Raw genomic sequence first — 22,262 nt, 5'->3', positions numbered from 1 at the left:
AATATACTTTTTCAGCTTGGCATTCAACAGGGACTTTCATGGATTTATTTCTTCTTGCATTATCTTATCTTCCCTTCTAGTACGCTAAGACTTCCTTTTCATATTAAGTAATTTTTTCACTCCAGGACAGATGCTTTCAGAAATGCAAACTCTTTGTGTGTATTGCTAGAGATCCTTAAGATGGCATTTTTCAGGTATTATGTAACATTTATGATTGAGTTACTTTACTATCATTTACTTTCTCTAATCCTATGTAAGGGGTTTTTTTTTAAATTCAGATTTTTCTTTGAGACCACTTCCAGTGACTTTACTAAGATTTATATTATTTTATACTTTCTGTTTGTTTAAAAGCTTTCTCTACTATTAAAAGCTAATCTCAGATTAATAAGTGATCATTCCTCCAAGGAAAGGAATCTTTGTATTTGACTATCACTGTACATTATCATTACACCTTGGCTATATATTAGGAGGAAAAATATTGCTGTTTTCTTCTGCAATTTATGGACATTTCTTCGTGCTGTGTGTGCCATGCATACAGAAAATAGAAGTTCTATTTCAGTTTGACATAGCATTTTAGGTTCTCATTATCATCTTGTCACTTGTAGACTATTGTAGTTTCTGCTGATGTTTTCTTATCAATCATTTCTCTGCCTTTTCCCACATTTTTCAGGGAGTATTGGATTCAGTATTTCATCTAAGACCTTTTGTGTAGATGAAAAGAGTCACTTCAGCATTGCAATCAATTTTTGTTTTTACTTCTTAATATGATACTTGCCTTATTCACAACAGATCATCAATATGGAGTTTCTCCTTACTTTTCTAGACAGCATCTTTGGTTTCTAAAGACCAATTTTATTCCTGTCTTCATGGCACATGAAAATTCTCCTGTTCTGAAACCTCATTGAAATGTAACAAGTAGGTTTTCTAGTCCATCATTCATTAGTTAATGAAAGTATTATACAAACTGGAATTTTACATAGAACACAACTTGTGTAAATAAATTAATTCCTGGCCATCAGACTGGCAGTGCTTCTTTCACTTGTTTTGTATTTAATATGAAGTGACATTAGGTATAGTCAGATTTTTCTGCAAATTTTCTTGATATCTCTTAAAGGAAGCCTTCAGACTGTCAGCCCAGATCCCTCAGCTGTGAGAGTGCTTATTAAGAGACTGTTGTATTCACTGGCTCTGTATTAAGGAGACTGGCCTGAGATTGCTGTGGGTTGTTGCAGTCAGCCTTTGCCAGGAGAGGAGAAATTTAATTTCATAGGTTTTGCTTTTCCAGGGAAAAGTTTTCCCTCCTATCCTTGCAATAAGCAGCATATTATAGTGGAAGTTGGGAATCCTAGGAATTAGTTTGTGCAGGTGAAAGCAAAACGTACAGAATAATTACCAACATGGAGCGTTTGCTGTCAGGTTTAATACGTATTTTTAAATTTGAGAGTTTACTTGCTTTTACTGTGAAAAGTTAGAGTGATTTTTTTTTGGTGTTAAAAATACTACCCTGTTATTTGTATAACAGATTAGTTTGCCAGAAAAAGAGAGGAAAAACTACTAATAACAAAAGGGATTACTCTTTATAAATATTACTGTTAAAGAATGTAATTTAATCCACTGCTCTAATAAATTATTTTAAAATGTATTTTATTGCTATAATTTATTAAACAATAAGGAGACATTTTGGCTGCAAATAGTGATAACATCTCTGTAGAACTGTATTTGGCTAGTCGTTTTTTTTCCTGACACAGTAGATAATTAGGAATTATAAATTATGCTTACACTCTTAGGCACATTAGCTGAGAGTATATAGCTGTGTGTTGTTCTTGGTGCCAGTTCGGGTCTTGATTTTCAAAAATTCTTGCACTGAAACTCATGATGAGTTTCATTTTCTAGCAAAGTAGAAGTGTATGACTTACCTGAGAGATTTAGGTAAAAAAACCTTGCCACCATTTTACATTTTTGAATGAACTTACTTCATGTTTATAGGTGAGAAAATCATTATTGTCAGCCACTTTGGTGGCATCTTAACCTTGTTCCTAATGGCCAAGTAATCTCATTTCAAATGTTTGCTGCAAAAATAGTTAATTTTTTAGCAAGGTCACTGAACAGCTAAAATAAATTGCTTCTGTCCATGAGGTTTTGTTCTACCATAGGAGACTTGAAGTATGATGATGGGCTAGCATAACAACTTTCACAGATGTGGTTAAACTAGTGTGCAATGTGTAATAAATAGGATATGATAACACAGAGATTCTGATCTGTCCTGAGAGGCAGTTTCATAAATGCTTGGATCTCTTCACTTCCAATGCCTCACAAGTGTGGGCAAGGTCTTTTTCAACCTCTGTCTTCCAGGGACTTAATAGGAGCTGGATCCTAGGCCATGCTGGAGTAGAGGAGGACATGGCTTTCCTCAGGTGCTCTGTCACAACCTGCATCTTTATTTTGTACTCTGAAAAATAATAATATAGTCTGTTTGGCTTCTCTATCTTCCCTCTGTACAGACATGGTTAATTAACAAGAATTAAAGCAACCAACATAGCATTTGGTAGAACACACAGTTCAGCTCTGCCAACCTCTTGTTAACCCGGATGCCTGCTTAAATGCCACTTATATTTGAGGTTATTGCTGTTCAAATTATCCATGATAATAAACATGGATAATATGCTGGCACATCCAGGAATATGTCTGGACAGAGAGGTGCTGTGCCTACACTGGCAGGCTGTGTGAGCCAGCCGCAGTCCGGAAGCAGTCAGCGCATTGTGTGGCACTATGCCTGAGCTAAAACACCTTGTCTCTCAGATAACTGAGGCTTTGCAGCTTCTGAATGGAGCCTGACTCTCATTGGGGTGGCTCCAAGAGTGCTGGCAGTGTGAATTTGCCTTTAAATTGTTCATCATTCCATGTGGCTGGGGAAGCACTTCCACAGAAATTCCCACCCTCAGATCACACAGTCATCTCTCCACATTCATAGGTTTAAGGCCTTCCAGCTCCTCTTAAATTAACTAAAAAGATAAGATTTAAAAAATGTGTTGGCAATGATTTTGAGGGTGCAGTTCAAATATATATGTGCTGTGGGTTAGATTCAAATCTTGGAGTGTCTCAGTGGACCACTTGTGGTGTCATTTGACAGCAGCTATTTCACATGACTATGAACCATCATTTCCTGGAAGTGCTTGATATGAGTCATTATTTCCTGGAATAAAGTGTTTGGTCACGTATTTTCCCAAGCATTTTTCAAGATAGGAAAATCCCCATCAGCTGAGAAAATACATGCTAGGATTTGCAAAATTTTGTAGGTTTGGGCCTTCAGAATCCAGAGTGCAGATTTCTCGAAGCATGTTGACTGGCTCTCCTCTCCCATGAAAGATTTTACCTCATCAGTTACTTTAAAGTGGAGTGGAGAATATTGCATAGCTGAACAGTTAAGAGCACAAGAATGTGTGATCATTTTGGCTGGCAATGCAAAAAATATGGATGGGACTGAATCCTATTATCAGATATTGAAATGATACCAAATAATTCAGTAGTTCTGACTATCCTTCCTCACTAGTCAGGTTTGTGTTTTTACTGGCAATTTAGAGGCAGTGACATGATCTAAACTTCAGAGAAGTGAAATTTCAGTATACCTTCATGTAGTTTTCAGCCTCTGACTTTAACCTTTTATTCAATTTTTGGCTTTTTATAGCTGTAATATGTGTTAAATAACCATATATCATTAAAAACCTCATGGGTGGCAAGTATTTACTGTGGAATTTGCTATTAGAGAGCGAAAATATTGTGTTTGGGCTGGCTGGCATGGAGTTAACCTGCACAATTTAGGAATGAACCTAAATATATTCTAAAACCTTGGAAATCCTGAGATGTAGATTTCTTTAACATGCTTACAATAAAAACAGGTAGGTTTGGGATGGTAGCATTAATGTTTATTTTCAGGTATAACTGGAACACTGTTACACTTCTAACTAACTTTTCTCTATAATTTTATCACAGTGTGCTTTCAGGAAACTGCAGAGGAGCTAACCTATTTTGATTTAATTTGGAAGAACATTTTATGCCTATATATAATATGCTGTTTCTTTTTCTTTGGCTTTAAAGTCACAGAATACCTTTATTTCTGCCAGAGAACTTGTTGTTATCACACCTGATGTCTGTCAGGGCACTGAGGCCCTGGCACAGGGTGCCCAGAGAATCTGTGGCTGTCCCATCCTTGGCAGTGTCCAAGGCCAGGTTGGACACAGGGCTTGGAGCAACGTGGGACAGTGGAGGTTGTCCCTGCCCATGGCAGGGATGGTACCAGATGAACTTGAAGGTCCCTCCCAACGCAAACTGTTCCATGATTTATGATAAATTGCTTGCTTTCTGCAAGTTCAGAGGAAATGAATAGAGCAGCAAATCACCTTTCTTCTATTTTGGTGCATTAAAAATGTAATATTTTAATGAAAATGTTATGGAATAGGTGCTTGAGCACAACATGTGAACAAACTGACAGTCTTTTACAAATTACTACACAGCAGGTTTTATGCGTTATTATGAGGTTTATAGAGAATAATATACCTATATTTAATTTCAAATTAGCATTATGGACATGCAACCCCTCTGATATATATATATTTTTGTTTGATATTAGTTATTTAAAATAATTAATAGCTTTAATTTAAATTAAGACTGTTGGAGTCTTACGACATCATTCTCTTTTAAACATCATTTAACTGAGATTTGAATGAACAAGACAGAATAATAAATGAGACTATTAAAGTGTATGAATAAAATGCAACTGTTTATCTAAAATTGATCCATGTCACATAACTTTGACTAATATAAATGGGTTGTTTTTCTTTGACTCCATCAGAAATATTGTCCTATAAATATTTATATTAATACATTAGGAACTTTGAAATAAAAGTGAAATAACTTTCTTGACATTTTTCCTGGCAAGCAAGGGACTGTGAGAATTCCAAACTTTTAGCTCACCTTGACTGTATGAAGTTCATGAGCTGTATTCTTACATTTATTAGCAGTTGGAGCCTAAGGTTAATTTATGATTCATTTATCCATGTTTATTTTTTAATGATTGATCTTATACAGTTCTGGGAAAAGGTACAAGCCATAACATATTCTTTTCTAAAAGCTATTAGGTATTATGTGCTCTTTCTTGGCTGATAAGTTGTAGTCTGTCACTGAATATGTTGCAGAAGGTGAATATATTTCTTTTATTTATGAAATTAAAGGACAGATTATGGCCTTGCCAGAGCATGAGCATTTTAGGGTATAAGATACTGAAAGATTTTTGCTTTCAACTGCATTTTGTAAAAAATTGTCTTTTTCCTATATTCTCACAAACTATTTGTGATGTGCCCCTGTGAGTGTCTATGTTATCCCATATATATCTGGGTGCTGTAAGATTAAGTTTGCTCTCTAAAACTGAGGGGTCAAGATTGCAAAGGAAATGATTTCTCATGAACAATCAAATAAAAAACCCATGTATTTTACTTCTAGAAATATATTTTTGTGTTGACACACCTAATAATAAATATATAGGAAAATATGTAAGTAAATATGAGGAAGGTATCCAGAGATTCCTGCACTGAGGACCCTAGGATACCAAGTTAACAGGATAATATAAAAATTGGTTTTATCTGTATCACTTTGCTGTCTATTATTCAATGTCTGTGATCTGAATAAGTCAAAAAAGAGATTTGTGTAAGTTATTCTAGAATTCAGGAAAGTGAATTGCAAAAAAATTCGAAGATTTTTAAAAGCAAGAAATTTCACAGAACTATTGTTAGATATCATGTTGTAGTAAAATAGACTGAGATAAATATTTGACGAAGCAAATAATGAAAATTCTAGAAGAGAAATTTTTGGCTAATGAGTTTATTTTATAATTTTTTTAGACCTGACAATGTTTGCTATTTAGAGTGTTCAGAAGGTAGATAATTCTTCTCCTAGTGATTGAAAGGAACATCTCACATAGTGTGGTATAATAGTATATATTCTGTTTTAATGAGAATGTAACAAATTTAATTTTATTTTATTTTATCAGACAGGAAGCTTTGCTTGCTGCAATTAGTGAAAAAGATGCAAATATTGCCTTGCTTGAGCTGTCTGCTTCAAAGAAAAAGAAGACTCAAGATGAAGTAATGGCTCTTAAACGAGAGAAGGACAGATTAGTACATCAGTTAAAACAGCAGGTGGGGAGACATTACTTTTCATACTTTCATGGCAACCAAAAATTTGCATTATTTTCATTTGTACTTTTTCATGCTGATGTCCCTTTGGAAGTGTTCAAGCCAGGTCTGACATGTGACAGCAGTTGCAAAAGGTAGGATGTGTTCCATTTAAGTGTTTATTGCTTCTCTGGAGTTATTAAGAATTAGCTGCACATTTGCTTCGCTCATGCTATAGGCAGCCAATACATTTTGTTTTCCCTCTTCGTATAGTTTCCAACCTTAATTCCGTGAGAGAGGAGAGCAGTTGCTCTTTGCATAAAGCAAGGTCTATCCATTCTGTTAACACTTTTTAACCTCCTCTTGTTCAGTAATTTGCTTATCTGTTGTAAAATAATTGTGTTTTCAGAAGGCTTCAGGCTTTCTGAGAGGTTATCTAGAAATTCTGATTATCCTTAAAATAAATTCTCAAATGGGTAAAAAGCACTGTGTCTTCAACAAGTAATACAAGTAATTGGAGGTCTAAATAAAAACGACATGGTTAAAAAACCCTTTAGAAACAGATATCACATATGTTCCAGCCATGATGTAGTTGTGTCTCAGGTCAGTCAGGAGACACAGGAGCCCAGGAGACATTTCACCAAAATTTATATGATAAATAGGCAGATGTGCTTCATGCTTTTTATCACTTCATCCCACTGTGCTGCACCAGAGCAGATGATGTTGAATTCCAAATAATTTTAGGGATTTTTGTTTTGGTTTGCTTTGGAAAAGAGAGGGTAGTTATTTTCCTTTTTTAGATGCCTTCTTTTTTGCATCTTAGGTTACGGAAGAGTAAATGAATATACCACTTTGCCATGTTCCATGATACTTGTCATGAATATTTTAAAAAGGTTTAAACTGTTTTTCAACAGTTTAAAGATCTGGGCAACTGTTTTATTGTTGTGCTTGCTTTGGTTTGTTTAGTTTTAAGTTATTGCTGGAAAGTGTTCAAAACATTCATAACTTTCTTCAGACAGAGAGAAGGAACAGCAGAAGAGGATTGGTAGAGAAGCATTGTGTTGGATAATTTCAGTTAGAATTGTAACCAAATACTTCAAATACCTCCATTATTTATAATGATAAAGATCTTCAGTAAAGCTATTTAACTAGATTAAATTGATGCCAAAATAATCTCCCTGTTATCTCAGACACCACAAAAAAAGAGCCACCAGGAACAGGAATGTGGTTTAACTAGGTCACCCCTTTATTACACTTCAGAATTATCTGATAATAGAGGTTGTAGACTTCACTCATACTTCTTTAATCCCTTTGGGGAAAACCACTGTCAACTCCCGAAGGTTTCTCATGTGCATCCACCACAAAGGCTTGCTCTGACTTTGCTGGGCAGGGGGTCAGTGGCAGATTCCCCCTGTGTGATTTGGCCCCCCAGTTCCTCCACTTCCTTGGGAGATGCTGTGTCTTGAGCTGTTTCTGATTCACAAGAATGTCAATGAATCATCAGCTGCAGCCTTGCTTGTTTTCTTCTGGTCTTATTTGTCCCATCCTCCATTTCCATAGCTATTACACTGCTGAAAGAGAGAATTCAAAAAAGCCCAACTTCTCCAGCCAAATGTGAGCATCAAAGGAGAAATATTTAAAAATATTAGAAGATGAATCACTCGATAATGCTAAACATTAACATAAAGCCCTAAATTCATCCCTGTTCTATATTGTAAGGAATTTTTGCTTGGAGAGACAAAAAACCATGTTGGTCCATGATTAAAAAATCTATATTCCTTTCATATATATCCACATTTTCTGGCCTTTGGGAATGTCAAACACATTGTAAACTCCTATTAGGACATTGATTTTAAAGTAATTTGTCACAATTTTTTTCACTGCAAAAGAAAAAGAAGCGTCTTAGAGAAATGAAATGTCCTGCCTTTTTTAGGAAATGAGAATATTTATGATTTATTTTAATAAAGCTACAGACAGGCATATGGTATTTTAGAGATTAAAATGTTATTTATATGAATGAGTTGAGCCATCTTTTTATGGATTGTGACTGTGACAGTTTAAGTAAAAGTTCTATTATTTTTAAGCAGGGAGAAAAGAATTGTTTTTATGTCAAAACCTAGATAACCTAGAGAAATTATTTGTATCACAGTGTATTCAGCTGTAAAATTAGTAGTAATAATTCTGACCTCTGTGTTGCAAACATATTCTCACAAGAAACAAACGTATTTAATTGCAATAATTTAAATACAATTAAGCAGCTGCAATCTGTCCGTTAAATATTTATTGTTTAGTGCTTAAATAATTGGGAGGCATAGTAATACACTCCCACAAAACAAAATCACTGAAATTGCTTTGATTCGTACATCAAATACTGTATTTTGAGAGCTGTAGAACTTTGTAGTAGGCTTTAAAAAAACCTTTCAGAAATACAGTATTAAAAAAAATTGCCATGTGGGCTTGTCTGAGTGATTACATAGTGTGCCTAATCACCTTGGCCAAGATTCCTTTTGAGAATTCTGAGAAGCTATTTTTAGATAAATTCGTACAGTGATGCAATCCTTCATGAAATAATTAGCTAAAAAGTACATTTTTAGAACATCTCAAGACATTTTGGTAAGAGCAGAAGAGACTGCTATGTTACTGATTCATCCTGAACTTGGATACTGCAAGAAAATTTCCCAGTTGTCTCTTCACTTTTAGGATATAGTGCCAAAAATGTAAGTGCAGTTGGCCAAGATGCAAGGTCTTCTAACTCCTTGAGAGCATTTTATTTTTCTTCTCAAAACATGAAATTAGAAACCTTTTCTGTGCTTTCAGGACTGCAGGTGTACATAATACTCTGGCCAGAGGCAAAGCTGGTGTTTGGCAGAGTTCTCCGTCTTTTAGTTCACTGCTCTATATTTCATCACATCAACATATTGCTAATGCAACAAAACGGATGAGAAACAATTAAGGAATTTAAAAAATGTGTGTAAGCACACTTCCTCAGCAAAATAACAACCAGCAATATTTTCTCCTGCATGTAATACACAGAATTATTTCTTACAAATTACATTGTAAATATTTTAAAAAGCTCTTTCAGCAGCAAACAAATAAAGTGGAATTGGAAGCAGTGTGTTGCATTCCATATACTGTTCTAGTTAAATACTTCAGAAATCTTGCTACTGTGATATTATGGTGGTGACATCAAGCATTCAAGAATAACAGAATACCCTAAGTTGCATTTGCCCTGATAGATTAATTCAGCTTCATTGCACTGTGAAATTTATGATATTGAAAATGTTTATATTACTGTGTGAGAAAAAGAATATTATTAGAAGTTGTTGTGATTATGATTATTCTAGCAGCCCAAAACATTGTTCTGCAGCACTGTGAATTAATTAATTGCACTTAAGCTCTCTTTATGCTTAACAAGCATGGGAGCAAATAAGTCATGCAGTGGTTTATTACAGTGTAGACATTGTCATCTCTAGCACTTGTAATCAGCAGCAGCTCTAGTGTTGGTTCCTAATCACTGTTGCTTTGGTTTCTGATGCTATACTAACTTAATCTTTCTGATTGCCTTGAATGTCACAGTGTGAATATTATAGGACCATATAATTTTATTCTTGTTGCTATTGTCACTGTTGTTGTTGCTATTTTATTGCTACTGTGTTCTTTACAAAGATCTGCTTCAGAATGACATTTATTGTGCAGTTGAATCCAATTATAACTGCACAGTGAGTAGAACCCATGTTAAGAAACCATTCACATGGGTACTGCAGTCATAATTGACCACTCTGTTCTTTTTTACCTCTTCTGCTTATGCTGGTTACTATTACTCATAATATTGATCTCATTCAAGCTTTAAGCACCTAATTTTGAACAAAAGAGAAGTATGAGATTCTTAAGTTTTAGTTTTATTTTTGTTGCACTTGTGCTACAAAGTTTTTTGTTTATTTTGGACAGGTAAAATTAGATGTCCTAATGACTCCATAATCAGGCTGTCTATTTTTTCCTTTAAAGTTCTCAGAAAACCTAGTAAAATGGCTTTTACTCTCTGATTTTAAATGTGGCTGTTCAGATCCCATTTATGACAATACAAGGCATTCAGTGGCCTTACTATCTTAAAAATCTTTTTAGTTTATACTTTTTTATTCTTTAGGAATATACTAAAGTAGTATTTCTGCATGTCTTAGCATTGGAGTTTATTCTCCTAATTTTTAACCTGATTTTTGATTCTGTGTGTTTGAACATGGGTCATGACAGTCATTGCAATTGAATTGCATCTCAATTTTACCCAGTGCAGATTCCTGGGGGGTGAAAGTACAGAATGCCACTTCTCCCTGTAGCTTAACACAGGAGGCGCCCAAGGTAGGAAAGGCAAGGTGTGAGTGGAGCTAAAAGCCTTTGCCTGAACACCTTAGTTGATTCAAAAGACATTCTGTGTTGGAAAAATACTGAAAATGTTGGCAGTGGTCTCATAACAGTTTTCACATATTCTTGGTAAGATTTGACAATTTATATTATAAAATTTGATGGACTTTGATTATAGCTGGATATGGCATCACTTTTTCCTCCTTATGCTCTCAGGAATTCGAAGTCTCTTGCATGGTGTTTTTACACAAACCTTGTCCAATGAGAGAGGCTTTTTTTACCTGTGGCAGTCAGTCCCTGAAAGCAACACAGGCTTGGTACATAAGCCCTTTCCTGCTTTAAAATCTGTTTCTACTTGTTCTCTGTTCAGAGTTTTTTGATTCTTGAATCTGTGTCACAACTTAAGCCTGGCCATGGCTCAAGGCAGCCTTTTTTACTGGTGATAATCTGGTTGTGAACTTATCCTAGAACTTAGTTCAGACAAATGGTTTAACTTCACTGAGACTGAAAATCTTAAATGGAAAAAGTAGGTAATGCAGATACAAAATAATGTATATATTAACACTAAAACTTTTGAAATTCTGGCTTGCTTGGTAGGTGAAAATTATTATTAAGTATCTCAAATAAGAATAGTGAATATCTCTATTATAACAATCTGAACTCCCAAGCCAAAGGGATTTTTCTCCATGTGACATATTTTAAACAAATCCTTATGTTTTACTGCAACGTATCCCATGATAATAAGACTAAATATAGTTTAACGTTTGATCTCAAATGCAGTGCCAAGTAGCCAGCCATTTAAAAAAATACTGTAAAAACTGGGTGTCAATATTTCTGATGCTGTAATTGCAGATAAAACTGGTAATTCTTACAATCAAGCATCAAAAAGAAATAAGTTATCTGCAAGATGTCTCTATTAAGTATATGCAGACAGTGGTGTGATCTTATCTCCAATTCAGTCTATATTTAAATACAACCCATGTATTGAAATGTATCTTTTATATAGCAATTTTTGTTGCATACAATGGAAGAAATGTAGTAATTTCAACTTAAGCTATATTTTGTATATGATACAAATGGGAGACTTGGGCTTGTTATTGAAATTGTAAAAAATACAGCTGAAACTCACTATGCAGACATTAAAGATGATGAAAAATGACCAGTGCTGCTAACTAGAGATTTACTGTTTCAAAGGTCTTATTTAGCTGCTGAAGTTTCTGATTCATGTCTGAATTTAAATAATTATTACGGGGAAATATCTTTTTAATGAGTTATTTCCTGCTGTAAAAAGGAAAAAAGAGAACCTTCCTTCTTCCGTTGCTTGTCTGTTTTTAGTAGGACCTGGCCTGAGATGTCCTCAGGCAGCTACAGTTTCAGAGCTTTAATTATGCTTTTTAACCCACTTCTTTGTGTCTATGTTCTTACATACTTCTATGTAATTACCAAGTTTAGTAGTAGGACTGAGACAAATACCTTTAGCATGACTTGAGCCTATACATTACTGAGTATGCTGTATTATTACAAGATATTTCCTGCGCTTCAAGCCATACATTTAATTCACAGAGCTTTAAAAGACTTCAAACCCACAAATTCTAAATGCAGGAAAAATGCACAAAAAAAGGTCAGACAAGCCATGTTCAATTCAACAGAGCTTTGTTTAATCACAAGTGTCAGAAAAGTTGAATTTTGGCCTCAGTACTTTAGATAAGTGTCTGCTTGGCACTTGGAAGTGCTGCCTGTCTCCATCTGCCAAGTGTCCAATATCCCAGCTGGTGTTTGGGAGGCTGTTGTCCTTCAGCTTGTGAAGGAGGACGGCTTACTCTGAGCTTTAACTTCTTTCAGGGTAAGTCAGTCACATTTTGTAATCTTGCAAAGCAGCAGGTGTAATGGTTGTTCATAGCAGTTAAATAGTGCTCTAATTAAAGAAGAACTGAAGTGTCTGTAAAGCTTTTATACTCATGCTCAACAATAAATTACCAGACCTGAGTCTTTGAAAAGATTTACATAGAAGTTGCTTTGCACTGCTGCAGAGGAGTCAGAGTATTAATTTGTCCAGCAATTGATTTGGATTTTCTGTGGGAGGAATGTTGGATTTAATGAAAACTTGGAACCTTTTCTTCCTCTCTATTTTCTGTCCTGTGAGGGCAGACAGGGCCTGAACATCAACTACTCTGGGTTACATGTTACAGATTATAAAAATTCTAAGATTTAAATGTAAAAATACCATGTGAGGTAAGTTTGATAAATAACTAAATAAGATGTGAAAAAGAAATATATGTATACTTTCTTAGCATGAAAACTTGACTGTGTTCTTTACATTGTATGGAGCAGTCTTATCATTAATGAGGTAAAACCTAAAAAGAGTTAAATGCAGAGTAGCCTTTTCTGCAGTAAGCTATTATGCACACTCTGAGCCTGCATGCATCCTGTCTCTCACACTTTCCAAGACAAGTCATACACTATAACAGGAAAAGAAAAACATGCTTATTAGCCCATTTGGAATTTTAACAGAGAAAAAATTGTGTACTTCAATGGAGGCAGGAAACAAAGCAGCAAAACTCATGTTAAAATGTAGTTAAGAGTAAGAATGTAGGAACAGATTACATTACAGGGATGTTATAAAAAGAAAATTCATAATTAAAGCACTCAGTAAAACATAACACTGCCCATAGTGATGCATTCCAACACCCATACGGTTATGATTATCATACTTATTTAGCATTTGGAGTTGCTGGTTAGTTAACATACTGCAATGTTTTTGTTATCTTTCGCTTGCTGATGAGTGCCTGCAAACTTAAGAGTCTCGACCTCATTTTGTTTCCATTGTAGTTTTCATGGTATCTAAAACCTCCCTGCATAAGCAACAAAGAAGCCTGAATCAAATACTATTGTATATTTATTCTCATTTAAGACAATTTATTTTGGAAATAATTAGCATGATGTTGTTAGTATTACACTGTTAAAAGTGGCCTGAATAATTAGCATAATGTAATACAATCTCTGGAAGTCTATTTTAGTTCACTTCTTCCATGCAGCTCTAATACTGGCAAAAGATCCCTCAAAGCAATAATAACTGATTTACAGATCCTCTGGCTTGTGGAAAAATGACACTTCTGTCAAAACCATACTTGGTGGATGTGTTTTAACAATTTGTCTCATTTAATCATGTGGATTCAAGAAGAGTGCTACCATTAAAAATGGAACAGTCTCAAAGTTTGGCTTTCTAGCAATAGCCTTGGAATTTTATTTTCTTCTACAGCTAGATAGTTAGTGAAACAGTGCCCCAAAGTATATCAAGGAATTTTCACAAAAGTTTAAACTGAAACATCACAAAGGAATCTCTCCTAAGTATCTTTTCTAGATGGCAAATGAATCTCACTCTTTGGCTTATTTTCACATCACTTGTACAGGATGCAGGTATCTCTGTAGGCTTGAGATGCTAAAAGCAGGTGGAACAATGATAGTGAGGTTGAATATGTTTTTTAAGAGGCTTCAAGGTTAGAACATGAACTTTTTTTTTTTTTTAATCTCAGAAAAATATTTAATTATGGTGAGACACAGAAGTGGAATAAAGGAAAACTTGCTGAAGAGGGCTTAAAAAATGACTAGTGAACTTTATTAAGTTCTGGAAATACAGGCTTTGCACAACATTTAATTTCAGTTTTCTTTGTGGCTTGTAGCTTATGATGAGATTTTTGTGTTATCAAAAGTCACCCTAAGGGTTACTTAGAAGCATGAGATTCTGTGGTGCCTTCTGAAATACCTTTTGTAGCTACTTTCCAAGACGGTCTTCCTGTTACACAAATGTGGTAGTCTACAGTCTACATTGTTTTATCGTAATATTTTGGGGGTTTTTATATAAGAAAATACATTGGTTTTAAAAATTGATAATTTTGTGCAAACTTTTGTAGTCCCTTAAAAGACTATGAGTGACAAGTGTAATTTCTTGAACTTTAGAGGTGCTTGAGGTCAAGTACAGCATTTGCTGTCCAACATGTAAGGAACTGTAACTTGCCGAATAACAAATCCACATATAAATTGTATTCCATGGCAATTAGAAACTTCTGAGTTGTACAGCAGTAGAAATGGTAAGAAATTCTTCCCTTGTCTTCAGACAACAACCATTTTCAAAGAATGTGCAAAAATATTGATCTAATGTGAAAACTGGATTTATCTGGAGAGAATAAAGCCAGAGCTGGCTTAATTAGCAAATATTTTGTTAACCCTCTGTTAATGCAACTGAGGCCTGAAGCACTGGATTAATTCAGGAAAACCAGTTGCAGTTGCACACGCTTCCATTAAATCTAGGTTCATTCCAATAAGTTCATGCAGCTTCTGGATAAACTTGGTGAACTCTGTAGTCTGAAGAGTGCAATTTTTTAGATCATTGCCCTTTTCTGTTTTCTAAAATATTGTCTCAGGAGAATAAAAGGTCAGATAAAATTGCCTATGATTAAAAATCATGAAGGCTTGAACTAAATGCCTGCCACATGAAGTTTTCAGAGGTTTTTTGTGAAAATATTAGAATATTTGTTTTCAAACAGTGAGATTGCAAGAAGAGTTTCTGTGTCATTCAAGACAACAAGAGGCCATTGTAAAATCAAACCTAGAATGTGGGTCCCCAGATTTTAAATTTCGTGCTTTAAGAATTAGACCCCAGGATAGCTCCAGGACAGCTTGTAAGCTGTCTCCTTCTTATGCAGGGAAAAATCCTACCCTATTGAAAGTGAATAGTCTAGAAATATTTCAAATTCCATTAAATGAAGAGAGAGTGAGAAGAAAATCCAAAGGAAAGTAATAGCTATTAAATTGTATTACACCTATATCCCAGAGCAACAAATCTTACTATTTTTCCTCATTTGAACCTCATTCATGAGAGTTTCATTGTTAACTTGATCCAGATGACAGATGAAAGCATAGTTCTCTATTGCCACCTTGCTAAAATATTTTGTAAAAGACAGTTTTAATATTACAGTTTTACAGTTACAGATTGCTGTTAAGCTGTTTAGTCTGTTACCAGTCAATCAAAGACTTTCATTTCATTATATCCTTTCTTAAACTCAACAGACTTTTAGGAGGACAAGAAATATCTGTCAGTTTTCTTACAGTGCTAGATCATAAATTCTTTGGTAAGTGGGTTAAAAATTCAGTTACACATACCATTCATGACCTTGACAGCTTAGCAAATAATGATATTGAATGATCAAAGACAAGTGTTTCAAGCCCTAAGGGTTAATATACCTGTGCAAGTAGATCTAAGCTGCTTTTAATTCCTCAATCATTCCTTTTTTCAAAATGGATGCAGTATTTTTTGAATGTAGTCAATAAATTAAGACCAAAAAGAGTCTGAGGACACTGTTTAGGCTGGAACTAATAAGGCTGTACATGGTCTTTAGGAGACAGAGTTAATTAATTGTTGCATTTTATAAGTTAACATGTTTTTGTTTTCTAGTATAAATCCAAATCAAAACCTGTTCCTTCTCAGATGTGGCCCTGTTCTCTAGACATTTTCAAAAAGAACTGTTGGCATGAATTTTTTTTTGTTAGAGCTGTGGCTATGTAAATTCTTTGAAACCCCATTTTCAGATTTGAGAGGAGAATGTGGATAGAAGATTGACCAGTGCAATATAACTATTTCAGATTGTAGTTTGACTTGTGCAGAGTAACCAGTGGTGCACATTAGATATTCCAGAGTTTGCATGTGTGGTCACCACTCTATTTTTCATTAATTGTATATTTCAGAATTTAATTTCTTGATCAACTAGAAAAGTCATATTGAGCAATGCGCTGTGCTTTCTAAAGAAATGTAAGAAAAGGTCTTCCTAGTCAAGGAGCTTGAATAGGAACTTTTTGGGCATGCTGAAGATGTTGCAGGAGACAATGGCATTGCCAGGTCACTGCGTGGTGTTTTCCCCTCTCAGGCAGTACTGAAGCAGTCCCTGAATGTGTTGATCTGGCACCCAGAACATGAGAATTTTCCTCTGACTGATAAACCAGTGTCCCAACACGTACACACCTTTCTGTGTGTGCCTGTATGTAGGTGTAGGGGTGTGAAGCCCTGGGGTCCTGAACAAATTCCAATGTGGTTAATTAATTCCTTCCTCAAATAAAAATATAGTTGGCATTTTAAAGCCTGCTAAATATCAAAAACTAGCAAAGGAAGCAAACAGAAGTAATGTTGCAGATTTTTGTTTAGAAGGATGTGAAAAGGACTGTATTGTTCTTCAGGATAGCTTTACTTTTGTTGTTCTCCAGAAACCCTTCTGCTTGTCCTTCTCAAAAGTCTTGCTTTTAAAAGTTTGAAATCATACGCTGTTTGTACATGTTAAGTCAAAGCTAAGCATACTTGGAAACTACAGTTCAGTGTGGAAGTGGAGCACTAGCAGTAGCTAAAGCAAAGACAAACAGAACATCAAAACTTTATTTGTTATCATTTGAAGAGCTAACAAATAAAAACAAAAACTTTTAATATTTTTTCAAGTAAAGTGCATAATTTTAAGAATTAGTGACAGTTACCAGTCATGTTGAAATTTAGATGGCTTGATTGTTACTAGAATGGAAAAGAAATTCTCATTTTATATTTCTTGTATATTTTGCTCCCAGAATAGACACACTCAAGGAAGGCTACTAAAGAATTAACATTTCTTTGTTCACATTTTACTGCACTCTGGCATGCAAAAGGAAGAAACATTAGAAGTAGTTTATTTATATTTCAGCACCAAATTAGAAAGATGACATAATTCATTTACAGTTCTTATCCCATGACACGCCTAATCCCCAACACCTCATTACAGAGGACACTTTTAGGATTGCATATATCATCTTGTTTAACTTTTGCATTCTTTATGGAATACAGTTGAAAGGTAGGAAATTTAAGGCTGTTCATTGATAAGAAAATAAACTAATAAAATTTTAGAAGCTTCCCCAAAGAGGCAGGGTATGACAGTGTTTAGAGTAAGTGGCTTAATATTTGTCTTTTAATTCTCCATTTTTTCCACTCTTTTGTTCAAAAGGCCTTCCTCTTTGAATTTAAAGACATACAAACCAACTGTGATGATTCTGATTGAGATGATCTTTTTAGCAAAATTGGTAGAAAATCACAACTGAAATTCATTCAGCTGTGTGCTTCCATCTTTGTATTTGGGAGGGAGGAAATGAAATATTTCCAACTGTGCAGTTTCTTCTCACTCTATAGCATACAGAGAAAATCCTCTTACAGTGCTATGGAGATATTCAGAAAGTCTGATAGTGCACATCTGACCTGTGATTTTTCCTCTGTCTTTTTGTTGTTGAGGCTTTTATTGGGTTAGTTGATTCTTTTTATTTAAACTGAGTACAGCTGCCCTCCTGTAAAGCAGTTTTCTATGATCCTCTATTGAACATCATGTGAAGTGCTTGAGAAACATTGTGACAACTGAAAAAAATTAATTGCTGAAAAGGCAAGGACATCAGGATTTCCTAGGATTCTGTGTCTGTTTTCCTTGCATTAGACTTTTTTATTCTTGAAATGTTATGTAATGCAAATATTTAGTTTGCTTGCTTTTTTCAAATCTCTTTTAAACTTCAGAAAAAACATTAAAGTTGGGGAATTTAATAGCAATCTCTGAGTTTTAGATTTTTAATTAAAATATACTTGCCTGTGAGATTTTCCAAACAGAGACTTTGATACAAGATTGTTGTCAAAGGAAAATCAAATTACAGCAGTCCTGGAAGTAAGTTTACCACATACTAGCTATGGGACACAAGTTATCTCATGGGTACTTGGCATTGGCAGTTAGACCAGTTAATATAGGAACATACTGATCAAATGAGTTGTGCTCAAATCCATCTGCTTATGTTGGTCCTTTGGAACTCATTACTGTGGGCAAAGTCCAGGAGAATGTCTTTAGCTCCCATCCTCAATAGGGTTACCATGAATCCAGCTGCCTAGGAGCATGACATCAAGTGAGTTAAGACTGCTATCTTTCCTTCAGTCATCTGTGTGGTATTAATTTTATATGCCTCTAACTGATAATTTTAATTTTGGAAGAGGTCTTTGGGAGTTAACAGCATTTTTTTCTGGGTTTTGTTAGTACAAAATTAATTAAAACTTAATTGCAGTTTAAAAGGTTTTCCTGAGAGAGTCCTGGTAACACAAAAAAATTATGACTGTATCCATCGGTATCAGACTATTGGTAATAAGATATTTTTGGTGTTATGAGCAAGGTTTGAATTATTCAAGTTATGTATTTAATGGTATGGCATAATTGTAATAGTGATAAAGAGCAGCAATGTATCTTGTTATCCCATGGTGACATAGATTTTATTATCTGTACACAGCTGTAGCTGAAGTGTTGATCTCTTTTTCAAGATCTATATATTAGACTTCCTTCCATTCAATAATGTGTCAAGTTCCATAATCACTTATTTCTCTAAGTGCCTGTGTTTCTATTACTTAGTTTTCAGATTCGTTTTACTTATTGTTTAACAGGGTGATGTGGTCTACAATTAAAATAAATTACACAAAATAGAACTTTTAGAACAACTATTCAAGATTGTTGCTGATATGCCTTTGTAGCTAACTGTAAATGTTTGAAGTACACTTAATATTCCTTTCAGTGAGATTTAAAAAGTTAACTGTTAAGACATAATGTTAGACTGGACAAAATAGGAAACAGCTTTAAAATAATATATTTAGAAAAGCTGAATGTCTTTTTCCCTTCAAACACCTCATCCATCATCATTTACTTTTCTGACTTCTTCATGTCATTCTATGGATGTGAAAGCTGAAACAGAGGATGTGTTCACAGACTTTATTTCTCTATTTCTCTTTCGTTATCTTTGTGAGCCAGCAGTCTGGATTTCTATTCTTAGATCCTTCAGCTAAAAAAAACATCCCCAAAACACCCAGAGCCAAGAACTTCCTAAAGCACTGTCAGAATAATACATTCCAACATGTAATAAAATTGTCTTGCTTTACATCTTAAACAGACACAAAACAGAATGAAGCTGATGGCAGATAACTATGATGATGACCATCACCACTACCACCACCATCACCACCACCATCACCATCGATCTCCTGGGAGGACACAACACAACCACAGGCCCTCTCCGGATCAGGTTGGTCACCTCTTTCTTCACCCTCAGTTTTATAACTTTGTTATTTTGCTATTTTGGAATGAAATAAATTTTCCAAAGAACTAATAAGCAATGATGCATTCTTTGAACCAAAACTAATAGCTCTGGTATTTATTTCTGTCCTGAAATAGTTTAAAATTTTGGCTTTTTTTGTCTGATGCCTTATTTTTCTGGAGTAGAAAAACAGTCTGTAGAAACAAGTAACTCATTTTCAGATGAAGGAGCCTGAAGAAAAATTCAACATTGCTTTTATATGAAAAATAATTTTTTGATACTGAAATAGGCTATACGTTCATAATGTCTGGGTAGAAATAAAAGTGAAAAACAGGGATGAAAATATAATGGGGCTGTATGATAGACTACTTAATTGGGAGAAGGAAGCTAAAAGGCAAATTACACTTTTTTACAGAGTGACCAATGGAATTGTGTTAGAGTCAGGGACAGGTAAGAATAAGAGAACACAATTTCTTGGATACTAACACAAAGGAAAAAACCCAAAAACACAAACCACAAACCTGAACAATATAACACATAATCCTTTGAATTCTTGGAACATGTTAAGAACAGCTTTTTCTGTCAGAAAGAGGAGAAGGGAATTAAGGACTGGCTGTCTTGGTTTGGTTCTGTTTCTGATGAACAGAGGTAAGTTGGCTGAGTTTGTAGAAGAAGGAGAAATTGTATGGAAATATCTGTAAAATAAAAAAATGTCGCGGTGCTTCGAAAGCCTGTTGCTTTCCGCCGGGCCAGCTCGTGCACCACGGCACAGTAAAGAAGGGTCAACCTGCAGCAGGCTGAGCAGGATTGATCCCTGTGGGTTCTTGTGCCACCAAGAGAGGTTCTCTCGTTCCTCTCCAGGGCTTTCCAAGCGTGCAGAAGCAAGAAGGGAGGGTCCAGACGCAGCGAGAACAGGAACGGGTTTATTAACACAACCAGGAACCAGACGATCTGAACCCAGAACAAAGCTGTGCAGCAACTTTTAAGGGACTAGAATAGGGGCGGGGAAAGGGGTGTCTCCTTATCTCTAGACAAATCAAATACTATCTCTGGGGAGCGAAGGGGAGGAGTTGGGGAACTGGGACCAATCAGGAGGAGTTGGGAGGAGCAACTCAAGGCGGGAAAAGGGATTGACAGTTAACTGAGGTGCTAAACATAGAACAGGCTGTAGGTAACTCAGCAGGGAGTCTGAATATCAATTAGGGAGGAGGGGGTACAGAGAAGGGGAAATACAGAGAACTAAACCTGTACAAACGTAATATAATTAAACCTTAATAAAACCTTCTTACTAACGTTTCCACATGTCTCTTTTCCATCCACAATAGTAACCCACTCTACAATCCTTTTCTACTTCCCCTATCTCAGTTTCTTCCTTCCGTAATCCTTCTGTCAGCGCCCTCAGCTACAACTCCAAATAGCCTTTCAAGAATCTTCTCCTTCGTCTGTCCATCATCCATCTTGACACGAACTCTCTAGATCACTTACTAAGTCCCTCATAGAGTCTCCACCCCAGCTCTCATCAAACAAGGGTCCACAAAAGGGTCTAAACATAGCTCATAATCACAACGCACACCGCCACAAAAAAAGTTTTGGCTTTTTGCAAGAAATTGAATGAAAAAAAAGCCCCAGAATGAGGGCAAGAGATGTGAAAAAACAGGTAATAACCGCTACAGTGTTACTGAAACCCAGACACTGTTTTCAACTAATTCGAGAAACCTGAACCTGTGAAAATAATTTGAGGCAGAAGACAATATAAGAGAGCTAACATTTAGTCAAGTGCTTTTCAATGCATGGTAACAGCTTATTCAGAGAAGAGAATGCATAAGAAGCATAATGGAAGTCAGTATTCAAATTCATTCAAACATATTCAAGAACATTGAGATGTTATATGAATGGTGGAAGTAGGTGCATGATTAAAGATAGAGCACGTAAAATAGTAGGTATTTTACTAGTATTTACTAGCACTTGTGCTCTCAGCTTTTTTCCTAGGTGATAGTTTTGGGCCATTGTCTAAAAAAGAATGCTGGTCTAGTATACCCATCCTATATTTAGTCTATTTGAATTTGCCAAGGAAAATTATGTCAAGCAAATCTAATTTCCTTTGTAAGGGTAACTGGTTTTGTGGTTAAGGCAGAAAGTGGTAACTTTTAATTCATCAGGTCTTTAACACTATCCCACCAGATATTTGTAATATGCAAATAAAGACATAATTTTGTAATGCAATGAGTAACTAATTTAAAATGAATTGCAGTAAGAAAAGCTTTAATTAAAAATTGTATTTTTAAATTTAAATAATTATGAGATTGCCATGAGATGGATGTGCAACCAATAGACAAATTTTCCATTGGTCATTTTCAGACAGGAGGGCCAGTTACATCTGGGTTCCAAAGAGGTCTGTCCTTTATCTGATTCCATGGAGTATTTTTAAGAGATTATTTCACTGGTGAAATAGAAATGCCATTAATATTGTTGATCATGAATCAACCTGTGAGAAGCTCCAAGCACAGTAGGAGCAGTCAAACTTCTCAATAAGGTGCTCCAGTCTTGATAAGACTGGAGAGTCTCAAATAAGTAATTTGAAATTCGGTAAAGACAAGTCTGCTTACAGGAGAGAAGTCACAAGTG

At 35.2% G+C, this 22,262-nt stretch overlaps 1 protein-coding gene across 1 annotated transcript in view; it reads left to right on the top strand.

Annotated features, from left to right (window-relative positions):
- ERC2 (ELKS/RAB6-interacting/CAST family member 2) overlaps positions 1-20,592 on the top strand; it is a 302,460-nt gene extending 281,868 nt beyond the window's left edge. Inside the window, exons 14-17 of the mRNA XM_063411966.1 lie at positions 6,044-6,191; positions 19,494-19,625; positions 20,224-20,285; positions 20,499-20,592. Of these exons, the coding sequence (XP_063268036.1) occupies positions 6,044-6,191; positions 19,494-19,625; positions 20,224-20,285; positions 20,499-20,592 (436 nt within the window). The remainder of the gene's footprint in view (positions 1-6,043; positions 6,192-19,493; positions 19,626-20,223; positions 20,286-20,498) is intronic.
- The last annotated feature ends 1,670 nt before the right edge of the window (positions 20,593-22,262 follow it).

This window comes from Prinia subflava, chromosome 14 (genome assembly GCF_021018805.1).
Source record: "Prinia subflava isolate CZ2003 ecotype Zambia chromosome 14, Cam_Psub_1.2, whole genome shotgun sequence".
Taxonomy (NCBI): Eukaryota; Metazoa; Chordata; class Aves; order Passeriformes; family Cisticolidae; genus Prinia; species Prinia subflava.
This window is presented reverse-complemented; position numbering and strand designations above follow the sequence as displayed.